General features: G+C 36.7%; 1 protein-coding gene across 1 annotated transcript in view; it reads right to left on the bottom strand.

The window, feature by feature from the left end:
- Positions 1 to 25,462, bottom strand: part of Slc13a1 (solute carrier family 13 member 1) — a 78,264-nt gene extending 52,802 nt beyond the window's left edge. Inside the window, exons 1-2 of the mRNA XM_047562335.1 lie at positions 25,364 to 25,462; positions 9,847 to 9,975 (exon numbers count right to left, since the gene is read on the bottom strand). Of these exons, the coding sequence (XP_047418291.1) occupies positions 9,847 to 9,975; positions 25,364 to 25,462 (228 nt within the window). The remainder of the gene's footprint in view (positions 1 to 9,846; positions 9,976 to 25,363) is intronic.
- Between the last annotated feature and the right edge of the window lie 1,031 nt (positions 25,463 to 26,493).

Below are 26,493 nucleotides of genomic sequence, written 5' to 3'. Positions count from 1 at the left end.
AATTTAAATCATTCATTTGTCGAGTATATTCATGTCATTTTTACTACTTGAATGTTAGTCATTTACTAGCTTTCTCAGTTACCAGATCAACTGTTGTGATATCACTATGCTTCTTTTCCAGTAATCTTTATTTAACTTAATTATTGCCACAAAGCACAAGAGTACTGTGGACACTAGGGCATAAAACATGGAAAGATAGATTAACTTTGGAACTATATGGAATAATGTAGGGCACATAGGGAAAAAAAATAGTACATATTAGTTTCAGTACCGTCTGCAATTTCAGGCATTCATTGAAAATCTTGGTTGTATTCCTAGCAGATAAGCAGAAACTATTGTATGAGTAAGTGATTAAACACAGGAATAACTTCAGGGTCTTGTGATACTCCTCTGGTAATCTATTTAACCTATATGAGAATGCTCAGGCATTATAAAGTGTTCAGATAATAAATAACATAGAGCTTATGATTTCTATTGCACTTAATCAACTTTTCAATAAATAAATGAATGGTCTTGAATATGTTCCACCAAACATTTTTTTCTCAAAATTAGGCATCAGGCTTGATTTGGTCCTCAGGCTTATATTTTTCCAATCCCTTGATAGACTATGCAAACAAACTATAACCAGTAGACCAAATGAAATCAGTGGTTAAACCTAAGGAAGAATGTTTATATTCTGTTTTCCATTGTATTACCCATTCTTTTTAGTTTTCAACAGTCAGAATACTTGAGGAAGAACATAAACTACAGACAGATGTGTTTGTTTATATTTTCCAGGAGTTAATAGAAAAAGATGCTGTTGATTCATAAATGACACTGATAAATAAAACTATTTTCAGGGCAAAATTGATATGTCAAGTAAAATACATGATATTTGAAATCTATTTATAAGATTGAGGTAGTTATATTTCTATCCCCAGATGGGATTTCATAAAACAAACATGGACTTTTGCAATCAGAACACCTGGGTTCTCTTAGTCACATAATTTATCAGTTGAGCAACCTTTGTACAAATCAATAAGCTGTAAACATTAAATAACATCTCATATCAAGTTAGTGAATTAAATGAAATAATATTTCCTCAAAAGTGCTTTGTTTGTTATAATGCATGTGATTATAAAGTCTATTTTAAGTATTTACTTATGTTGCTTTTCTAATACAATTTCTATTTTTCATATTAACTGACTTATCAGCACTTTGACAAGCATGATAATTGCTTCCTTCTTAAAAATTTGCTTTGTTTGCATTCCAGGGTCCCACACTTCCTAGTTTTTCTCCTACCTCAATAACCTCTGTTCCTGTTTCTTTGGCTAGTACTTTCTCTTCTCACTACTAATTAATTTTGTAGTCACCCAGAACTCTGTCCTTTCTCCTATTTACTTTCCTGTCTTCATTCACTCCTTAAGTAGCCTCAAGTCTTAGAACTTTAACTGCCACCTATATACTGATGACTATCAGATCTAATATGGTCAGATCAGTTCTCCCTCATGAACACTGTACTGTCGATGAGATATATCCACATGTCTATCAATAATGCCACTTAGATATTCAACACATATTTCAAATTTATGTGTTTAGCACTGTACTCCAGGAATCAGTTCTTCTATAACAAATCTGTTCTGCTCATAATCTTTCCCATTTCAATTAATGGTAACTCTATTTTTCCAGTTGGCAGGTCAAAACCCTAGAAGGTACTCTTGAATATCTTATTTCAATCTTATGCCATGTCCAATCAATCAGGAAAGTCTACTGGTTTTGTCTTCAAAATTTATCAGTAATATAGACAATATCTCTATTACTACCCTTAGTCAGAATTACCATGATCTCTTAATTAGATCATAATAACCTACTACTTGTCTCCATACTTCTACCTTGTTTCTTAACACTGAAGCTCAAGATATCTGTTTAAAATCAAAGCCAGGAATGATTCATCAAGGTGAACTAGAGGAGGTTGCATTTCCAGTTGTTTGGAATTCAAGAAATAGAAGTACTGCTTCTTAGTGATGTACTGGCGCTCTACTGGGACACCAAAAGTTCACAGGGCAGAGACTCTGCTGCTGAATTAAACCCAGCAAGTGATAGTGTCCCTTGTTCCACACAAAAAACTAAGCATGCTCAAATGTCAATGATGCCTAGATACAAAGAATAAAAGAGACTCCCCCCCCCAAATAATGACCAAGCCCCAAGTAGAAGCAGTTGAGGTGGGGGGGAGTGTTTCCTCAGGTGCCACTTATAGACATCTACTCTGACAGGAAAAAACAGAGAATTAACACCAAAACTGTTGACACCCCAAAGTTGTGGTTTGGATATGAGGTGTCCTTCAGAAAGTTCATATGTGAAACAATGCAAGAAGGTTTAGATTTGAAATGATTGGATTATGAGAGCATTAACCTAATTGGTACATTAATCCACTGATAGAAGTTACTGAATCTTAACTATAAGCAGGTAGGATGTGGCTGGAGGAGGTGAACCATTGGGGGCATGCCTTCGAGGGAGGTATATATTTTGTTGTGACAAGGAGAGCATTCCCTCTCTCTCCCTTCCTCTCTCTCTCCCTTTTCCTTTCCCCCACCCCTGCTACTTTCTGGTGCCATGTCATCAACTGTTTTCCTTTACCACATTCCTCTACCATGGTGTTCTGCCTCACCTTGGGCCTTAAAGAATGGAGTCAGCTGTCTAAGGACTAAGATTTTGAAACCATGAAACCCCAATAAACGTTTCCTTCTCTAATTGTCCTTGTCAGGTCTTTTGGTCACAGAAACAAAACAGCTGACCAAAACACATCTATAAGAGGTCTCAATCTAAATCACTCCCATACCTCTTTAGAATACAGAGTTGTTATGTGAAGAGCAAAACAGGGTGCACCCCACACACCCTGCCTTAGAAAACACAATTGGAAGTTGTATAAGAAGAATCCTTCTCTTTTGAAACCTAGAAGGAAAGTGGAGTGCTCAAACTCTGACAAAATATGCTGTACTAAAATGCAATAATCATCAACAAAGAACTAGTAATGGAACTACACTACGAACCTCAACTGTATATATATATTGAAAAATTCACAAAAACCTGATATCCCAGAACACTTTGGAAAGAGAAAACTGTGCCCTAAAATGGCCCACACATAAGAGTTAGAGGGAAATCCATCCAAACAGATGAATAATACCCAGAATGGAAATACAAGAGATTTGAAAAAACAAGATAACATGATGCCTCCTAAAGTTCATAATTTAATGGCAACTGACTTCAGAGAGAGTATGTGAATGAAATACCTGTTAAAGAATTCAAAATAAAGATTATAAAAATGATTCATAAATTCCAAGAGACCACAGAAAACAAGAGAATGAATTAAGGAGGTCAGTACAGGATATGAATGAGAAATTCATAAATGAGAAATTTGTTAAGGAGATATGGAAAAAGAGCCAAATAATAATTTTGGAAATAAAGACACAATAAATTGAATAAAGTATTTAATTGAAAGTCTAATAAAGTTGACCATGCTTAAGATGGAATCTCAGAGTTGGAAGACAAAATGTCTGGCCTTAAATATTCAGACAAAATTAAAGAAAATAAATGAAGTAACCATGACCAGATTAGACAAGAACTCTGGGACAATGGTAAGAGACCAAATTTAAGAATCAACAGAATTGAAGAGAGTTGTGAATTGCAGTCTAATGGCATGAATAACTCCTTCAGGAAAATAATAGCAGAGACTTTTCCCAATCTCGAGATGGACATTCAGATTCCAAAGGCAGTCAGAACCCCAAATAGACAAAATAAACAAACAACAACAGCAACAACAAAAACCTCTTCATGACACATTATAATTAAAATGCCTAACAGAGAGAATGAGGATAGAATTTTAAAGTCTTCAGGAGAAAAATTTTAGGTCACATTTAGAGGCAAGTCACTAAGAATTATTTCTTATGTCTCAGCTCAAAATCTAGAATCCAGGAAATAACTGTCAACCAAGATTGCTATATCCAGCAGAGCTATCTCTTAGAATTAAAGAAGTAACAAAATCTTCCAAGTGTAGGTAATGTCCCACAGACATACTTGGCAGCAGTCACTGAGTCAATGGTGTGAGCAAAGGCCCACCACTTAGGCTAGATTGGAACACCATCCAGTGGACGTGTGATACTTGCCTGCAGCCTTGGGGACATCCGTGATAAGTGGAGTTAATGACCTTTTCATTGGTTAATGCAGAAGGAGCCTCCCCTCACGTAAGCAGCTGCATAGTCTATGTAACCAAAAGCTTGGTACACAAGAAACAGATTTTGCTTCACCACCACCTCAAGTGAGTCCCCGGTGTCTGTGTGTAGGTAACACCATCACCCTCACTCCTCCAAGGCAAAAACCCCGTTTGATACCCAAGAAAAGTAGAAACTAAAAGAATTCATGGTTATTCAACTACCACTACAGAAATGATTCAAAGAAAGACTAATTATAGAAGAAATAAAAAACAAATGCTAGAACTAGTAAAAGAACAAATACCCTTTGAAGAGAGCTAAGCAAATGAGAAACAGGACCAAACTGAGCTTTAGAAGAAAAAATTAATTCAAAATGGCAGAAATTAATACACATCTCTCTGTAATAAACTAAATATAAATTTTTTCAACTCTCCAACTGAAAGACAGAGGCTGACAAAATCAATTAAAAAACAAGATCAAACTCTATGCTCTTTGCAAGAGTCTTACCTTACAGGCAAAGGCAGCCACAGGCTGAAAGTAAAAAGATGGAAATTGATATACAATGTGAATGTAGGCTAAAAACAAGGAGTAGCTACTGTTACATCCAACAAAGCAGAACTCAGGCCAACATTAATCAGAAGAGACCAATGAGGTCATGTCATAGTCTAAAGAGAAAAAAATCTAACAAGAAGATGTAACAATAGTGAATAGTTATGCCCCAAACATTGGTATACCTAATCACATAAAAGACATCACTTAAACTAAAGCTTCAAATAGACCCTCATACAATAATACTGGGTGATTTCAACACATCTCTTTCACCAGTAGATAGACTATTCAATGCTAGAAGTATCCCAATACCATACCTGACTTCAAATTTTACTATAGACCTAAGATAACAAAAACTTCATGGTGGCATTATAAAAGCAGACATATTGACCAATAGATCAGAATAGAAGATGCAAAGAGAAACCCACCAGATACAGTCATCTGGTCCTTGACAAAGGGACCAAAAACATACTTTGCACAAAAGGCAGCCCTTTTAACAAATGGTGCTGAGAAAGCTGTTATCCATATGTAGAGTGAAACTAAATCCTTATCTCTCACCCTGCACAACAATCAACTCTATACGGATCAAAGTCTTAGGAATTAGAACAGAAACTATACAACTCCTGGAAGAAATCATAAGGTGAACACACCAACATAAAGGTACAAGTAACATCTTTCTCAATAGGACTCCTAAATCTCAGGAAATAATACCAAGAATTAATAAATGGGATGACATCAAATTAAAAAGCTTCTGCACAACAAAGAAAACAATTAAAAATGTGAAAGCCTACATAAAGGGAGAAAATCTTTGCTAGTTACTCGAGGGCACTTAACCAGTAACCCAAATCCCCAGCTCTTTTTATTTATTTATTTTTATCTTGAGATAGCATCTTGCTAAGAAATTGCTTAGGGCCTCACTAAGTTTTTGAGGATGACTTTGAACTTGTGATTCTCCTGCCTCAGCCTCCTGAGCCTCTGGGATCATAGATGTGTGCCACCACACCTGACTGCTTGCTACTCTTCTTATAGAGGATTAATATCTGGAATACATAAAGAACTTAAAAAACATAACACCAAAACCCAAATAGCCCAATTAATAAACAGGAAAGTGAACTAGATAAAAGAAGAAATACAAATGGTCAACAAATATATGAAAAAAAATAGTTCACCATTGTAGCAATTAGGGAAATGGGCATCAAAATTATAATCAAATTTTGTGTAACTCCAGTCAGAATCAAGAATACAAACAAAAATAAATACTGGAGAAGATGTGGGAAAAAAGGAACACTTACAAGTTGGTGGGATTATATTAGTACAACTACCATGGAAATCAGTATGGAATTTCCTCAACAGACTAGGAATAGAACCACCAACATGACTCGCTATATCACTCTTCATTATGAATCCTAAAACTTTAAAGTCATCATACTATAGCCATACATACATACCCACGTTTATAGCAGCATAATTCACAAATGCCAAACTATGAAACCAGCGAGGTATCTGTTGCTGGATGAATGGATCAAGAAAATGTGTCCATATACACAAAAGAGTTTTATTCAGCCATAAAGAAGAAGGAAATTTTTCCATTTGCAGGAAAATGAATGGAACTTAAGAACATTATGTTAAGTGAAGTAAACCAAACTCAGAAAGTCAAGGGTCATATGTTTTTTCTCATATGTGAAAGCTACAGAGGAAAAAGAAAAAGGAAGAAGGGATATCTCATGAATATTGAAGGGAGATAAGTAGAATAGAGGACAAGGACCAGGGGGAGGGTTGAGAGGAGGAAAAAGGGAAATACTAGGGAATGGCATTGGCAAAATTATTGTGTGCATGTATGAATATTAAACAACAAATCCCACCATTTTGTGTAATTATAATGCACCAATAGTAAATAAGGGGAAAAAAAAATCAAAGTCTGAACAATCATGTCATTGTTCTGCTCAAACTCCCCTGCAAGTTTCACTTCTTTAAGAGTTAAAACCTAAAAATGGCCTCCTTTGTTCCTAGTGGTCCAGTCCCTCCTCATGTTACCTCCTTGACACCTTCTCTCATTCTCCCCTTTAGGAATTCTGCTCAGTCATACTGCAGACTGGACCCTGCCTGAAGGCCTTTGCCCTGGGTGTTCCCCCTTCTGCAGTGATCATTCGCCAGGTACTCAAATGGCTAACCTGCTCATCTCTAGTAAATCTTTGTCCTGAATCACCATCTCAATGAGATTCACCCTAGCCAACATAAAACTGCTACCCTCTCTGTTCTCCAGTAACATTTTGCATTTTTGCTTAGCACTAATTACCTTTCTAATTTAATTACCTTTCTAATTTACATATCAGATAGTTTGTTTTCTGTTTCTGTTCCCCTAGAAAGATAGGGAACTTTTGTCTGTTTCTATTTGTTGATATTTTTCCATGAGCCTAGAAATTTCCATAAATATTTATTCAATTACTAAATAAATATGTAATATAACATTTATGTATATATACATTTATATCATTTATATATATGCAAATGTGTACATATTTTTACATTTATATATATACAATTTATCTACAAACATGTTTTCAATTGTAATAATATTGATACCTGTTATGGAATATCAAATTGGGCACACCGCAAATACTTTGAATTTCAGGTTTAATTCAATAAATATGAGAAGAGTTCAGTATTGATCTATATTATTCAACTATAGTAATGTGCTCAATGAGATATAAGTATTTAGTATTGGCTTGCTTCTTTAATAGATAAAGTAGGTTAGAACTATGGGTGGCCAAAGAGAGAGGTGTTTAGGGCTGTCAACTTAGATGAGGACATTAATGACACATTGTCCTACTCAATGACAGGTTTGATATTCAAATATGCTGAAATAGGGGTGCAATGATAGTTCAATACTCTCAAAACGGAACATTAATGCTCCTAAGGCTGCTTGTAACATTGTATCATTGTTTGTATCATTGTTTCTCATCAATTTACAACTGTTCAGAATGATACAATCATTGCATCATTGTTTCACATATGTTACTAAAATGGTGGAGTTGTGTGGCTTTATTATGTCCCACTTTCAGGTGATAAAAGAGTTATTAAATGACATATTAAGGATTGCACAAGGACATATATAGAGTTTTAAGCTCAGACTTTCAAACTAAACCTCTAGCTCTTCCCAGAATACCCTGAAGCTTGGTCAGCTATTACTGAGTTAAAGGTCATTTAGCCTGTGTAGAAAAAGGATCACAAGACTGAAGAACTGCCTTCTTCATTAAAATTCCTAAGTTTTTTGACCACTTGAAATTTCAATTAAGTTTTCTAGGTAAAGAAAAATCATATAAGGTTTAAAATAAACTTCAGAGCAGAGAAGATAATTTACATTTGCAGCACTCTGAATGTTTCTGAAGTGATCTGTTCATTTTTTGTTTTTCAGTATCCAAATGATAGTAATATTTGCTAACATACATTGAACACCTATTACATAACAAACTTCGCATTTATTAACTAATTTAAGTCTCAAGTATTGTCGACAAACTAGAGTTAGTTTTGGTAAGAGAAAAAGATGGCAGTAACTTAGTTGGGGACATTGGGTTTGAAGATGGAAGTTGTCTAGATATGTATGGAGGAAATCATATTAGTTTAAAAAATCTAAGTAACACTATCATGCAAACAAAAGATTTTAGATGGTAGATAAAATTTAACAAAGGGGACTAAATTTCAGACTTGGTCTCAATAAAGCTAAATTCCTTCGAAGTTAAAATTATTTTAAAATGATACAATTATTAAAAGTGATATGGATTATTTGGGGCCCATGACTCAGGAAACTTTTAAAAACTGAAGGATCTATAAGAGATATTGTGGAAGGGAGCCCTGCCACAGGTGAGAGTGGATCCAGAATTCTCTCCCAGGTCTAAGATTCTGTGACTGTTAAGTAAGTCTGAGCCTGGCGTCTTTGGGGATAAAGAACTCTTGGGCAAATTTCCTCAACTTCAGTGATATAATGGCTATTAGTACCAGCATATTTGGGGCCCCGCAGATCACAAAGAGGCAATATGCTGGAACATTTAAGACATTTGATATTTTTATCTGATTCTCTGGGAGCAGAATGTCAATGTGGGGGTAAGAGAAACTGAAGTACAGTACTAGTCATGCTGTCCTCCTAATCAATGCTAATTAGAAATAAAAGGGTCATGATTAGGAGGGAGGGAGAAACACAGTAAGAAAAGAGGAGCAGGAAGGATCAGAAATGCAAAATGATTTGGAGCCCAAAATGGAGAAGAATGACAAGACAATCAAGAAGGAAACAGCTCCTCTCATGGGAGAAAATGAAATCAGGGTTAGTTAAAGAGAAAAAAAATCTTCACCCACATTAAAGACAGGTGAGCCTTAAGAAGAGCAGTGATGGACCCAGGTAGAAGACAGAAGTCCAAAGGTGATAAATTGCACTGACTGGCAACTTGAACTTGACCTCTTTCCTGAGAACATTTCAGCTGTGGTGTAGGCAGTTGTTTGCTGGGTGACTGAAGACTGCAGGGAGATAGATATTCTGGTTTCAGTGCATTTCATGCTTTTCATGGAAAACTGAATCCATTTTCTTCACATGGGTACCCTTAGATTGTATAAAGGTAAGAAACAGTTCTCAGCATGAGTAAACTCCTCTCAGCAAGAACAAAATAGAAATACACATGAAAGTTGATTTGCCTTTATCTTTTGAAATGGCAGGTTTCTGGGAAAGAAAATGAGGAAGCTTTTTCTTCATTAAAAACAAAAATTATTCTTCAACCCTGTGAGACCAAATTCTGAAGAATAGAACAACTTCTGTGGGATGCAAATGAGTTGCCCCTTTTGTTGGGAGGGAGGCAGCAACCATAGATGTCCTCAAGAGAAGATGAGGCATACAATTCTCCTGCAGGTACACCTGACTCCAAAAGTTGCAACTTGTGTTTGTTCCATAAGGATGGACACACAGGCAGAATTCCAGAGGGAAGGAACAGCAGGAAGTTTGAAGGGACTTACAGGAAAACCCTATTAATAGAATTATTCCTCCCTTTAAAAGCATCTTTTCTAAAAGGCAATCGTAACCCAAGATAAGGAATCTAAGTATGACAACATTCACAAGAGAACTTACCTCTGCAGAGCGCATGATCCCAAACATGGGGAACATTAAACCGGGCAGCAAAGCTGTGACAGACAGAGGTAGACTTTCTGTGATCCAAAATATGGCTACAACGAAGAGTACGTAGGCACATTCTGCTTCCTGGAAAGAACAGAGACAAAACTCAAGGTGAAATAAGGAGCCTAGGGAAATCATCGGTACAAATCAAAACCACATTTGCTGAGTGGAGTCAAATCACAGAAAAAGTAAGATGCTCCGAAGACCTCAGCATCTTAGAGTAACCAGAAAATAATTTTTAGGGGTTCCCAGAGACAACGTTTAATGTACAAGAAAAACCAAAGACAGAAAAAATAATCCTTGTTTCTTTCACTTTTCCTTCAAAACAGAACACCATATAGTTAATTTTCTGTGTTCATGTTAGTGCATGTAGATGTATGTACTCACCTTCATTTGGCCTCTAAAACACACTCAATACTGCTGGAGCAGAGCAATAGCCTGGTGAAAGTCTTTCCCTTGGGGCAGGACACTTGCCTTTTAATTGCGTGCTTGGGTACCTGCTTGGGTGGAACTGTTGTACACCTGCCTCTCTCCCTTTCTAACTAAAAGAGGGAAAATATCCTAGGGAAAATTTTTCCTATACTTTATCTCAAAGGAAAGACAATAATAATGAATGGTGATATCGATGAACCTGAAACCATCTTCTAAGTGACATGAACTTGGAGGTAAAGAACTTTCTCCTCTGCATTTTGAGACAAACACCCAAGTTATTAGGGAGACTCCACAGGAATGTGACTTAATAGAATCTGTTGCTTTGCTTGGTGTGTAACTGTAAGTTACTGTTTCAGGATATTGATAAGAAGTGGTTAAGATTCATTATCATATTTGACATATAATTTTGATAAACAAGCACTTGGAATGTACTAAGGGATCCATAAAAATTGGCGTCTATTATGTGGCTTTGTTTTGCTCTCACGCTGCTTGCTCTCTGCAAATTCTGAGTTGCATTTGAAAAATTTGCAAAAATGGTTACTTGGGTTTAATGAAGTCTTTTATTTAAAGCTTATACAATTTCTATCTCTGATGCCCTCTGATTCACCTACTTCTGACTGAGTCCTCTGGGTTTCGTGTTTATTCCCCCGGCATTCCTATACTTCCAGTGGGTTTCTAAGAGATTCTTAATAAGCCAGGATTGTGTCATATCTTTATTGTGTTATCTTTTTAAAGGAAAAAGAATAAAGATGTTTTGATGTTGACAGTTTCTTACAGAGACTATGTCTATCGTCTAGACAAACAATAAAACAGCAAAGCAATGCTGAGCTTTGACTGGGTCTTCCTAAGCTGCTCTCAAAAGAATTTGTGAATACTAGTTTAATTTTAAATGCCTATGTAGAAGAAAGGCTGTGCATTTTCTTGTAAAAAGAACTCGTGGATAACCCAAAAGTGTTCTTATACCTTTGTCTTCCATAATACTTGCAAGAACATGGGTTTCAAAGATAAAATGAACTCTTTTACTGTCTTGCTCCCCTGTTACAATGAACCAGCCTCCTAGTCCTACTTATTCACCTGTTATTGTATCTATTAAATCTGCCCCTCCACCTCCATCCAACTCCTGCACTCTGAGCAAGGCTGTTCTGAAATGGGATCATTTTGCAGGGATCAATTTTGACTATGTCATTCTCTTGCATACAGCCAGATTAAGGGCTAACCACCCTGCTAAGCTATATGGGTTTGCCATAACATCAGAGAAAGAAACAGAACATATAAGACTAGCTAATTCAGATCCCACATATAACTCTACCATAAGGGTTGAAACTTCATGTCAACCTGGGTTTCCTTCAGCTAGGCCATCCTCAAATACTCAGATGGGACAGCTTAATGACAGAATAAAAAGCAAAATTAAAAGCATTAAATTATTAGCTCTCCTGGACTACTTTATATTTTACCAAGCATAGCGCTGACATTAAAAAAACAGTGATTTTCAGTTGTTTTTTTTGAAAACAATTCAAAATCCTCATCTTGCATTCAGTCACCTCTACTCTAACTGTAACAAGACTTATCTTGATACTTTCCAACACCAACTATTTCTAAAGAGACTTCTTTACATACCTTTTTAATACTTGGGTTCTGATCCCTGCTCTTTGTCAAGCAAACTTTTACTGAACTCTAATTCAAATGTTCAGCTATACGGTAAGCCTCCAGATTCCCTTCTGTGCTAGTTTCTGTCTGTTTTTGTCCATATTCTAAACCCTTTGACTTTGTTTTGCTATTTGGATGAAATATTGCAAATAAAGCAAGAAAATTCAATTTGTTTGACTCAGAATGTTGTATTTGTATATATGTGTATGTATTTACAAACCAGTAGATTTTATATTAAGAATAAAGTGAATTTCTGGCTTCTTTTAAAAAATGGAGAGATTCAGTTAGCACTGTGATCATGTTCTTCCATGGTGACAATTCTCCAGACCCAAGGAGAACTCACCCCTGAGAGACTGACCATGTGCTCCAGTTCTACGGAGCACACCATGCCACTTCACAGGTTCTCTTCCCTGCTCGACTTTTGTCAGCACTGCAGTGAAATCTCTGCTCTATGTTCCAAAACTTGCCTCACCGTCCCAGAATCAACACTTACTGCTCGCTGAATTTCTTGTGTACCCCTTATGTGGTTCATGGACCAGCATCATCAGCATGATCCAGGAGCTTGAGAAATACAGGGTATCAGTCTCTTCCCTCCACATATTGAAGCAAGATCAGCATTTCAAACTCCCCATGCAACTCTTACCTATGTTAAAGTTTCAGAAGCACTGGGCTACATGCTTATTCAAATCTGCCCTCTCATCTTTAACTCTGAGTCCAGAATCTTACTTCTTCCCAAGTTGAATACCTGGATTTATATAACCCATTTGAAAATTTGTCCATCTTTCAACATGCAGCTCAGATTTATGCCTTGTCTGTAGAGCTTCCCCCAGGCACAGGTACACTTATATCTTTGCATATAAGTTCTAGGAAATTATAATGGCCTCTGGCTAAAGCATCATATTTGCATCATCCTGGAATTGTGGGAATTACTCCATTTTTCCATATCTGAAGGAAACTGAAGGTCTAAAGAAAGAGGAAAGCAGAGTTACCTGGGAGTACTCGATTTTTAATTTTTTTAAATTAACACAAAAATTCTATGCATTTACCATGATGTTTTCAAGTATATTTATGTGTGTATGTGTGTACATATGTACGTGTATATGTGTTTGTGTGTCTGTGTGTGTAGTGGAATGGCTAACTATAGTTAAATAACATATGTATTACCTCACATTATTATAATTTCTATGGTAAGATTCCTTTGCTTATACTGTCATAACATTTTTCAAAAATACAGCTTATTATAAACAGCAGTCAATATTTTACACAATAGATCTCTTGACCTTATTCCTCCTATCTTTTGAGCAATGTCATTCAACCCTCTACCCTAAACTACCACAGTCTCTGGTAACCACCATTATATTCTCTACTTCTATGAGAGATCAACCTTTTTAGATTCCACATGTAAGTGAGATCATGCAGTGTTGGTCTGTTTTCATTGTTAAATCAAATACATTTAACATAATTTCCTCCAGATCCAACCAGATTGTCAAAAATAAGAGGATTTCATCCCCTTTGTGACTGAATTGTATTTTGTTGCATATATGCACCATATTTCCTTTATCTATTTATTCATTGATTAGGTTGATTCCTAATCTTGCATATTGTACTGCAATAAATATGGGGGAGTGCAGATAGCTTTTCTACAAACTAGTTCCATTCCTTTGGATATATTCCCAGTGCTGAACTTTCTGTCTCATTTTGTAGTTCTGTTTTTAATTTGTTGCATAACCTTCCTACAATTTTCTATAATGGCTGCACTAATGCATATTTCCACCAATAGTGTACAAGAGTTCCCTTTTCTCTACATCCTCACCAGATCTTATTATCTTTGTCTTTTTTGATAATAGACTAAAAGGAGTAAAATGATGTCTCACTATGATTTTAACTTACATTTCCAAATGATCAGTGGTACTGAAACTTTTTAGTATACCTTTTGGTCATATGTATGTCTTCTTTTGAGAACTGTCTATTCTGGCTCTTTGCCCTGAGTTCTTCAATTTCATTCTATTGGGTAGTTTGAACTCTTTAAATATTTTGAATATCAATTCTTTACAAATAATAATAAGCCCTAATTAATAATGAACACAGGATAATAAACCTTGGCTATTGGCTTAATTTTTTTCTTACTAATGAGTTATTTGAAATCATATATATTTTGAATGTTAACCCTTTATGAGATGCATAATTTAAAAATATTTTCTCCCATTCATTAGGTTGTCTCTTTACCACATGGATTGTTTCTTTTGCTGTGAAGAGTTTTTTAAATTTGATACAATCCCATTTGCCTACTTTTACTTTTGTTTCCTGTGCTTTTTGTCCAAGAAAATCTTTGCCCATTTCAATGTCTTGAAGCATTTCTCCTATATTTTCTTCTAGTAGTTAAATAGTTTCAGATCTTAACTTTTAAGTTTTTAATCCATTTTGAGTTGATTTTTGTGCATGATGTGAGATAAAGTTCTAATTTTATTCTTCTGCCTATGGATATCCAGTTTTCCCAACACTATTTATTGGAGAGACTATCTTTTCCCCATGTGGAGTCTTGGTACCTTTGTTGAAAATCAATTTGTTGTAAATGCAGGGATTTATTTCTGGGGTCTGTTTTTCATTCCATTGCTCTGTGTTCTCTTTTTCTTAGCCAGTATCATGCTGTTTGGTTTACTAAAGGTTTATAGTGTATTTTGAAGTCAGATAGTATGATGTCTCCAGCTTTGTTCCTTTTGCTGAAGATTACATTGGCTATTCAGGGTCTTTTATGGGTACATATAAATTTAAGAATTATTTGAGTGCTCTTTAATGAGTAGGATGATCATCTGCCCCAGTTTTCTCAGGACAGTGATAGTTTATACCTATTCATTCTAAAAAGTTTCCCTCTGATAATTATACACACATTCCATTGATGTATCTATCCCAGGAGTTCCTCCTTCCTCCAGTTCCTTTCTTTATTCTGTGATTTTTCTGGGGGTTGGGGACAGGAAAGCATCTTTTCTCTTCAATGTTCCCTAGGCATTCAGTAACGGAAGATTAAACCAGGAATAATCCCAAATGTTTTCTTCACATACTATCAAAATAAAATATGTGGGCTTATTCATATGCTTTGAAATCAAAGATCTCTGAATGTTTTTCCAAGAATAAGAAAAGTACAAAAGACAGAGGAAAGCAAACATTTTATCCTTTTCTGTTACGAGGGCAAACAGATTCTTCTGATGAAGAAGAAAACTCAGAAGTTGTCTAACTATGTTACAACTCAGAAAGGGTCCTGGTCATTTCATTCATAGAATCATGTTTGAGGTGGAAAATACAATGACTTCGTTTTGTCACTAGAAATTCATACAATTATCCACTATCTCAAGCTACATCATCTTTTTTCCTCTTGATCTCTTCTAGTGTTTGAAGGTTTTTTGTTTGTTTTTACTTCTCTCTCTTTCTTCCTTTTTAACAGGCCCCTTACTCCCAAATCAGAACCACCACACACTGTCACTGCCAATACACATAACCAGCACCACCACTACCACAAAAGAGCAAGGATAAATTACTGAACTGTACACTTAGAAATGGTTAAAACAGTAAATTTTATGTCACATGTATTTTGCCACAATAAAATTGAAAAAAAAAAAAAAAGAACAATGAGAAAATGCAGGAACAGCAATACAAGAGCTAACTGTCAAATAAAAGAGAGAGTGAATCTTTTCACTCTCAACCCAAGTCTAGTGGAAGTCATTGATACAACTGATATCATTATTATAATTAACTCTGCAACTAGAACAAGTACACATTTTAATCAAATTCTGTCCCAGAGACAGCAAGGTACTTTTTAGTATTATGAATTCTTGAACTGAGTGGCAGAAATGAGGGTAATATCTACTTTCCTCTTATAAATGAAAATTATTTGGAATTCTTAAATTCTTAAACTCTTAAAACTCATAATTCCTTTTCAAAGTATTACATATGAAACAAGCTAAAGGAAGAGTGGAAGGAAGAGATGGAGGAAGAAAAACCCAGAGGAAACTTGTTCCAATAACAGTTGTCTGCTCACAAACATCTATACCCCTTCACTGTCCAAAATTTTACATCAAGAAGTTCAGCAGACAAACCATGTTCAACCAGGCACAGGCAGCTGTGTGGAATACAGACGTTGTGGATTCCATTAGCTCACAAGCAGGGTAATGCCACTTGCTCCCTGTTCCCTGCTCTGGGTGTGCTCTGTCTCTCCCTGAGTTTTTCACAGCCATCTCCATCCTTCCTTTTGCAAGGAGCTTCTCCCACAGTAACAGAGGGATGATCAGTCACAGGAAGGTCCTGTTACTTCACATTAAAATATCAAGAAGCAAAGAATTTTTAGCAATAAGTTTCTAAAGAGTTTTCAGAACTATGAAATACTGGAAACAGATGGAAAATAACATTACATGTATCTGTATACCTTATCGTATTTAACAAGTGTTGGTATTTCCCCACATTTGCTTGAATTTTTCAAGATAAATAAAACACTATGATGAAAGACAGATGGGTGCCAGCCCCTCATGTCCTCGTTCTCTGGGCATGCCAATGCCAATCACTGCCTGGAAGGTAGCCTTTGTAGCCTTTCCATCCATGCTTGTGTTATTTTGGTACAGATATTAAAACATTAATATCTTAATAAGCAACATGTGGTTTTAAGATTAATGATAATGTGATATACTAATTTGATAGAGTTCTTAAGATATGTTTATATATTTTATTTCAATATAATATTTAGATATCATTTTGTAACTTTTCTTTCATTCAATGTTTTGTTTGACTCAAATGCATTCATATTGATAAATGTGTAACTACTGTCAATTCATTTTAAGTGGATGTCGTATACCTTTTTATCACTATCTTGGTATTTATTTGTTTGTGTTTCTACTGGTAACTGTTTGCTACCCCTCCCCAATTTTTCAATACTGTAAGACTCTGAGCATCTTACTGCTTAGCTCCACATAGATTAGGAAAGAGATATTCTGTGCTGGAGTAGAAAGCAAGTAGCAAAATTTTGGGGTGGAAGTGTCCATTTGAACTTTCCTAGTTATTGCCTATTTTCTTTCCAAGACAGTTGTACTAATTTATGTCGGCACTAATGATATGAAAAGTCATCCATCCTCCCCTGCTGCTACTCTTTAAAAATCATTTATTGCAGTATTATCACTTTTTAAATTTCTGTAGCTCTTCAATAAGGTTTGTGATCTGTATGACAAGTTGCTTATCTTACATTTCTATCAAACTTGCCATGATGGTCTTAAGCTTTTATTCTTTTCTTTCTTCTTTTTCAATTAGGATCAAATTTTTATGCTGGGAATACTTTCTTGTCCTTCTGTCCTTGACCTAATCCTTACAGTTATGCCTCAGTGTATTAGTCTGTTTTACATTGCTATAACAAGATACTGAGGGTGGGCAATATGCAAAGAAAAGAGGTGTATGTTGCCCACAGTTTTGGAGACTGGAAATCCAAGATAAACTGGGTCTTTTAGTTTGACTTCTGGTGTGGGCTCTGCTTGGTCTGGCTCTTTTTCTTTTGCAGCTTCAAGAAAACCACTATAGTTTGGCATTGAATTGGTTCTGACCCCAGAATGGTTTGGAGGAAATTTATACCACAGATTCTCACTCTCTCATCTGTGTTCTGCCGACCATTCTGTTTAATCATGTATAATCTTGTTTAATCATGTATAATCATGTTTAATCTTGATCCCAATAGAAAAACAATGTCACCATCCTAAGCATAAGATTCCGTAGCAGGAACCTCTTTCTCTTTGCTTTGTTCCTTCTTCTTTGTCTTTCTCCTCCTCTGGCACCAGACACCTTGACCCTCACTCTAGTGGGTAGATGGTTTTCCATTTTTCCCAGACCCCTCATCTCTCTTTCCAATAAACAGAATTGCAGCTAAAATGTTTACTTGCTGTGGTAAATTCCCATAGCTGTCATGGTCCCACTACCTGGGACCCCATTTAACTATGTCATAGTTATATTTTGTCTTAACTACCTCAACTAAGTATAGCCAGGGGGCTTGCTGGAGACTAGGAAAGGCAAATAAAGTCCTGACTAGGTAATAACTTTCTTTTCCCCTCACAAAGTTCTGACTATCAAATTAACTTGGGAAATGAGGCTGATTGTATTTAAATATCACCTTGATTTTCTTTTAAATTATAGCCTCTGAAGGAATTGAAATATAAATTCTGCTTTAAAAAATAGTTTTTTTCTTCCTTTCTCCCTTTTCTTAATGATGCACTTATTAGTATCAGGGAGCAATTTGGCTGATGAATTAGTACTTATGTGGGTACAATCCTCTCTCAGCACAGCTTGAGAAAAGCAGGACCAATCACAGGTCTCAATCACTGCAATTGATTTTCTAAAGGGAACACAAAGCAATTAAGAAATGAGGAAAACCATGCATTCTAAGTCTCTGTGTTACAAGAAAAACACTATTATTATGTTACAGGGCCTGAGAAAAGCTTTGCATGGTTCATGATATACCTACCCCCACTGTGGTAGTGATTTCTCAAGATTCAATCCATATTAATTGAAAAGCTTAAAATGTTGAAATGTCCTCATCTTGAGAGATGGAGAATGTAAAGGAGTTCAACTTAAAAGTTGAAGAAAAATAGCTAGCATTTTTTGTTCATTTTTATACAAATGGGGTAGCAGCTAAAGAATTGGTGGCCCCAGTATGCCAATCACCTGTTTTGCATGCAACCTCTGCACATACCCAACACTAGCTGTGTTTTTTATACCCACACACAGTGGAACTAGAAATAACCATAGAGATCATCTAGTTCTCCAAACTGACCATGTGTTCAGTGTGATCAAAATGCAGTCCATGAATTAACTTTCAAGTCACCTGGGGACTTTTCTAAATATGCAGGTTCCTGTGCTTCCAATCCAGAGGTTGAAATTTGACACAAGTACCTCAGGTGAGTCTGGGGCAGCTGATATACAGATATTTGAGACTCTTAAATGACAGTCTTGTCATTTGAATGAGGAAATTGGCACCAAGGGTATATGTCAGAATTACTCAGAAAACTTGAGAATATGCTAGTATTCTGAATACTCATAATAAGGTAAGTCAGGGCAGGCTGTGCTGTGCTGTGGTGATCCCTAATCTCTTGTCCATCATGGGTCAAGTTTACTCTATTTCAGGCTGAGAGAGGCTTCATCTCAATATATGCTTTTGTGATTGCAAATGCAGGAATAAGGTAGTAGGGCAAACTGAGCGCTACTTTTAAAAATCTGAATGAACAGATCAGATCCCTGTAGAAGAGCAATGTCATTGATGGACTTGGGAGTCAGACAGATTTATGTTCAGATGAAATCAGGCACTTTTGGAATGGTATGGCCACAGACCAGACTTATGTTCAAATGCCCTTGCGCTTTATAGACTGTGGACTTCAGGTAAATCTCTCAACATAATTGTTGAACTGTAAAATAAGTATAATATTGACTATTTCTAATAGTTGTTATGAGGATAATGGTGGCCATTCACATATATTATTGTTATCAAACAAGGTGTAAAATCCCATAATGGGAGAAAAAGTGAGCTATGTGAAAGAAACACCTCCCCATTACACTTACATTCTTGTTCTGCCTCTGGGTCACTCTTCACTCTGTTAGAAGCTCTTTCTTTTCATTGCCTTCTTTCTCCTGCATCCTATCCTTCCCAGGAGTTCTAGGTTAAGTCAATCATTCTGCCATCTGGAATCATCCATCCATCCAATCATTTAGCATAGTTATTGACTATCTCCTGTGGGACCGGCACTGTTTGGTGCTTGGAAAGACAGAAATTGAACAATGTGCTTCATACCCTTGAGGTATTTGTCTTCTGGAGGGAGGGGAGGCAACAGCAAAATGGAATGCATACCATAACGGAAGGCAGTGTATCTGCCATGCAATGAGAACTGCGGGAATGATTCTCAGTTTGCATCATAGTCTGAAACTTCCCAAGAAGGACCAGGCAAAAGGAGAGGGCATCCTTTCAAGAGGACACAGCATGAGCAAAGGAAAAGGGGTAGAAATAGTCATGGCATGCTAGGAACTGCAAATGCTAACATGGAAACCTGAGTGTGTGGGCTTTGGGGGGATTATTAGAATGAATGACAATATCTCAAATATCCGTCAATGTATACATGCTTTCTGTAGATATTTTTCCCTCTGAAGGTGAAAGAGAGTCCTCAAAGAAGTTTAACCAGAAGTACAATAGGACCAGTTTGGCATTTTGAAAGCACTACTCTGGCAGGAGACTTTGAAGGAGAGAGTATGCAAGAGACACAGAAAGCCTCCAGGAGGGCAGGGCCAGCAGAGAGGGAGAGTGGGGCAGATGGGGCAGAGAGGGGAGAGACGGGAAGATTCAGATGCAGGAGACAAAGCATGGTCTGAGTGATGGGACTGATGGATGTTGGAGGTAACACATAGGTTTCAGGTCTGAGAACAGGGTGAAGGGAAGCAGCCTTCTCTAGAACACCGAAAATAGGAGGAACTGCAGGTCAAGGGTCAATGGGATTGTGAGTGGTTGAGGGAATGGAGAGGCTGGAGGGAGATGAGTCTGTTCACCTTTTAATTACACAATCATAGCACAAATGATTTCTATCTATCATTTGGCATGTGTTTATATATCACTTATTTGGTGATTAATGTTTGTGATTGTATATGTTGACTTTCCAGCAATTCTGCAAGCTACTCAAAGGAAGAAATATTAATTTAAATTTTTGCTTACATCACATAGTTCACTGACCCAAAAATTGGGGATCAAATTTATATAAACTATTCATGAAATAAAAATATATCAAATTTGGATATTCTGGTTTTGTTCATCTGCCACATAATTATTAGCATGATCTATGAGTTTTTTCTGTTTTTCCCCCACATAATTTTCATGTTCTTTAGTGTCTAAAATGTTCATTTCCTTTAAGTTTATAGCATTTGTCCTTTGTCTTAAATCCATATATTTTTAAATAAACATTTAAAACAATATCAGTTGTTTCTAGTAATATATTTAATTGTTCAATTTGGCCCTTTAGAAGCTCTTTATGATTCCCTGTAATTTTTCTCCTTCCTCCTCTTTCACTTATGGTCTTTTTTAGTTCTCTCCCACTTATTTTCATTTTCTTTGACACAGCTCCCAGCTTCCTTCCCCTGCTAACAGATCCTTTATCCCTTTAAAGTTTATATTTCCTTATGATCCTTATATTTCTCTCATCTATCAGTTTTTTTTATTTAGCACTGTAAGTCTCATTATGTATTGTTTCTTTTAATTAATTATAATGTCTATGCTAACTTTGAAGGTCACAATGGCTCGAGTGACCAGGTCAGGAAAGAGATTCAGGCAGCCTGGCTCATGGGCAGAGACGGAGCTGGCCCTCTCAGTCACATCCTCACCCAGGACTGAGGGTCTTTCATGGCCACTCTCTCACTCTCACATTCTTCTCTCTTTGAGTCTTTCTAGATTATAAAATATTGTCTACAGAAAGACAAAAGAAGTACCTAAGAAAAAAACTGAAATCTGGACTGAGTTTTACAACCCAACTAGAGAACATGGCTCTGTATCTGTGTAGCTCTTTTCTTGTCTAGTCCTTGTAGCGAGGAATCCCAATTAGTGGATAAACTGGATGGAGTAAGGCATACCTAGAAGAAATGCACTCTACAATTACAATATACTGTTCAATTTTCTCCTCATACTTCTCATCACACAAACCTGACCTTCTTTTTAACTTCTTGTTTCAGGATTAGAAATATAGAGAAAAGCAAAATAAGTAAGGAAGTAGTACTACAATTTACAAAATGATAGAAATTGTCATAAAAGAGTGCAGTTACATAGAGGACATCACTGGAACTATGCAACATAACAGAGACTTGCTTTCACAAGTTATTGTGAAATACTTAAGGACTTTCCCCTCTGAAATGAGAAAGTTCAGTGTGAACATTTCATTTTAACAAACAAACAGGAGTTACATTATAAACTTGTTTACTCATCATTAACTACTAATAGGGGAAAAACTGGGTACTTTTACATTTAGGTGACAATTTAAAAAGATTTGTGATGCATTGGTATAAACAAATAAGAAAAGAGAAGTTCCTCAGGAGGGTTACATCTGCACCAGTGTAGTAGGAGTGCCTTTGTTACCACCATGGAAGCTGAAAAGACACAGATATTCAGTTGTAATTAAGATTGCTGGCTCTAGAGTCAGACAGATGTTGTTTGGAAACCTCTGCATAGCCAACTTACATTGTTTTGTCTCTATTTCTAACCAACACATTTTGGATAATAATAATAATAATAACATAATTCATAAGGATTAAATTTGAGCTTCTATTTGACTTAAGTCCACAAGCTTCTGGGGTAAGGAATTTTCTCCTTTGTCAGAACATAACATTCCCATGAAAACATTGAAAAACACAGTCCCAAAGGCCCCTCCCAGCTAGAGAAATTAAGATACTAGCCCAATGGTACAACACATCATAAGCATTTAGACACAGGAATGAAGATAAGTGGTACCATATCTTGATGCACAGACATGCCTAGCTTGTATAGCTAGGACTCTGGGACAATGAGCAGTTATCACACTTCTGAGTAGTCCCTTCTTCAGTTTTCAAAGACCCCTCTCCAGTGATTAGAATCACTACAATCTTCAACCTTAAAGTGGCATCATGTCAATTGAGGAAGTAGCTAAGATAGATCTCCTGTTGTTTGACTTGTCTGGAACTCTATGATAAAAAGAACTACCTGAGTTGTTGATAAATGATTAATAAACCACTGAGAGTAAACCTTCAAAACCAAAAAATATAGAAAAGTCTAAAACAAAACCACTGTTAACCCATGACTTCTGACAAAACCCAAGTTCAAAACCATTTTCTGTAGCAACTTTGCTGAGGCCTTCCAATGTGAAATAAAAATGATGGTACATAGGTAATCATTTGTTGGTTTATAGTGAAGGGTAAATAAGATATTTTTGGCAACCGCTTGTCAGAATGCCTGAACAGAAGTATGCTCTGCAAAGCCAGTCCTTCCTCCTTCCCTTTCAACATTACCTTGAAAACCTTCCCAGGGTCTGTCTTTATTGATGACACATTTTTTGACAGGAGGTGGCATTAAGGGAGGAGATAAGTCCTGTCTATAAAAGGCTGGTCAGTAGGAAAATGAGAATATCAGTCAATAATTCATTGTTTGTTGCTTCGTTGGTATCATGTAGATTTATCATGTGTTTAAAAGACAAACTTGACTTCTGTTTTACTCAAATTCTTTAGTTAATATGTTACTGTGTGTTTATATAAGTTCTCCAGTTAGCAACCTAAAAGTTAACAGTAAATTGATTTGCATCCAAGTCAAAGTCAACCTCTATTTAAATTCTAGACCTTTAAAAGGTCCATATACTCTGAAAAGAAGTCCTGATTTCATTGTAAGAAAGGATTAAAATAATATTCTTTAACTTTAATTAGCAGCTGATGGAATGATTAAATATGTATTTAAAGGGATCAAAAAATAAAATCATATTATCTAACTGGGGAAAATTCCTCTCATTAACATCACCTGAGTTGTAACAAATGAGTTGATTAGAAGGAATGAAAAGGGGAGTGCATTCACAGATGCAACTCAACACCAGGCTCCTGGTTTTGCAGAGACTTAATGTATTTTTGTCATAGCATTTGCATTTCTTAGCAATGTTGTACTATCTAGCTAACACATGCACTCAAACCATTGATTTTTGTTTATTTACTTGTTTTATTTTTCAAGGAATTTATGTTCAATTTCTTTGAAAATTATGGGTGATAGTATGTCATGTGTGCATATGTCAAAGGAGTGATGTGTCATCATGACCTAAATTTGCCTTGATTATTTAATTTCCTGTGTTCTCTGCCAAGCAAAGACCTATCCTTAGACTAATGTAGGAATAGTCAACTATGGCAGGGGGCCAGGTATGAACCAAGATGTAATCATGATAGGATTCAACCAGGTCTGGGAAACCCATGGGACCTGGGTGGGGTGGAGTAGAAAGGGAAGTCATCATGCATGTTAAATGGAGAATCAAGTTCTCAGTAGAGTGAGGTGGAAATTCAGACTACAGGCCTGGGTCAGTGCCTCTGTTTTGCCATCTGCTGTGGCTGCCAGTATACATTGCTGCCTTTCTTAGGGAAAGAGATCTGCCCTGGGATACTGTAGCTGGTAGGTTGTCTCCTGCCAGGCAACCTACCACTGTGAAGCAGGTCCTAGTCCCTTTGCCAGCATTGCAGGTGGAGTAGACCTTGGCAGAGTCCAAAAGATCTTTCTATAACCTCACATGGATTTCCATTAGCGATTCCCAGATAGGTGGACAGGACTTCTGACGGAAGTGGGAGGGCCCATGGTATTATAATTCTTGTGATTACATTTTGTTAAACTTGAATAATGCTTGTCAGAGAAGAACATCAGCAAGGTTCTCTTCCACTAAGAGAAGGGATTTGTGCATCATGGCATGGTGGGAATGGCCCAGCTGTGGAGTCAGCCACTGGGAGACCCAAGATGGTACAATTACTGAGGGCCAGAAGGTGCTCCAACTAAGTGCTTGAAGGACATTTATCATCATAACCTCACAGCAAGCCTGCCATGATTCCATCTTACATATGATGAAACAAAACAGAAGAACAGAGAAACCATGTAACTTATTCCCATCACACAGCATGCGAGTGCTAAATCTGGGACCTGAAGCAGAGATGATGGCTCCAAAGCCTGTTTTCTTACCACCCGGTGACACTTGTGGCTTAATGTGCTCATTAAGTTTTTGTTGATTAAAATCATTTCACCAGAGATTCAAATGCATTGAGTCTATTATTCTGGACTTAATACACTGATTATTTTCTAAAGCAAACAGAAAAATTCTTCCAAGAGCACCAATAATAAAATAAAATTGGAAGTTATCATAACACGATACAATGATTTGTTAAACTTCCTGATTAACCAAGGAAAATTATTTCATGCTTTTACTATCTCCTTATGCCACAAGAAAATGAAATTTCCAGGAAGTTCTATGACCTGCACCAAACCACAGAACTGGACTCAGATTCCTAATGACACCTCTCACTCTCTACTCCAGTGTCACATTGCTTGTATGCTCCCTGGGGGTGCGTAACGTGAACTGTAAGATCTCAAGGGTGTGTTTCATCTGTTCTTCCTCTCATTTAGTAACAGGCAGAGAACAATTCTAATTGACTGGGATGTTCAATTACTCTAGTTGATCATATGGAGAATCAATTAACATTAACTATTCAAAAGGAGGAAAATGTCCACACACAAACCGTCCTGACTTCAAGCATAACGTATCGCCACTCATTCTGCTCTGTGCCAAGCAAGTAAGCAGCAGGAATAAAGAAAAATTAAGACAAATTAGGAAATCCACCAGTATTCTCCAGGTTAACCTACCTTAGAGTGGATGACAAGAGGAAGCGGTAGTAAAAGCAGCACACAGAACACCACAAGGAGAAATCGTCGATAAACCAAAATGTTACTGAGGAGTTTCATTGTCTGGAGCAGGTGGCTTTGAGAGCGTCTTCCTCAAATTAAGACGGATGTTAAATAACCAACCCGGATTAATATTTTTCCAGCACACCATCTTCACTCACTGCCCTAGCCAGACTAACATTAGTTAAAATTAAATCTCCTTTTTTTATTGTTTTACTATCACAATTAGAATAGAGAGATAAGCCGCCCAAGAGTGTTTGCAAGAAATCAAAGACCATTTGCTCATTTCTTGGTACACGTTAACTCTAGGCTGAGAAGCCCAGGGAAGGAAGGATGGTGAAGTTGGTTGCCTTTGCCCACACTGAGTCCCCTCTGCCCTTTTGATGTCCTGGTGTCTTTCAACAGGAGTCATCACCATACCATGGTGGTGTGTGACCTCATCTCGACAAGCATCTCCCGTGTCCTTTCTAAGGAAGTCTATTATCCTTTTCTGAATTGAAGTGGCAACTCTAGTAATAGGGATCTCAGAGTATGTGAGTGGGAAAAAGAAAGTTTTTGGTGCTGAGGAATTTTCTGGGGGCTTTCCAGATCCTGTACTGAGGCAGCCTTCTGAAAAAATAATGGCAGAACCATGTACCCCATTGTGTATCTATGTGAAGATGAAGGGGATGGCCTCAGGAGGAGAGAGGAAGGGAGGGTGGGGAATGGGGGGGCGAATGATCAAAGCATGTTGTATGTATATACATATATGACACAATGAAGCCTACTCATCTATATAATTAATACAAACCAATAAACAAATCAATGACACATCTCCCCTCTAGGTTGAATGCAAAGTTTAGGGTATCTCTTAAAGCCTATTGTCATTTGATAGGAAATCAAAAGTAACCCCAAAAATCTTATATACACTCTCCCCTTTAAGACCTTCATAGGCTTGAATTGATACTCATGACTGATGTTGACTATGTAATTATCAGGGAATCTGCACAGAAAATAGTCTCTAGGATGTCCAAGGTGTATATTGTATGTGTGTGTGTGCAAATACACACACATGCACACACAGGCATGTAAGCGTGTGTGAAGATGGGAGC

The sequence above is a fragment of the Sciurus carolinensis genome, chromosome 8 (assembly GCF_902686445.1).
Source record: "Sciurus carolinensis chromosome 8, mSciCar1.2, whole genome shotgun sequence".
NCBI lineage: Eukaryota > Metazoa > Chordata > Mammalia > Rodentia > Sciuridae > Sciurus > Sciurus carolinensis.
This window is presented reverse-complemented; position numbering and strand designations above follow the sequence as displayed.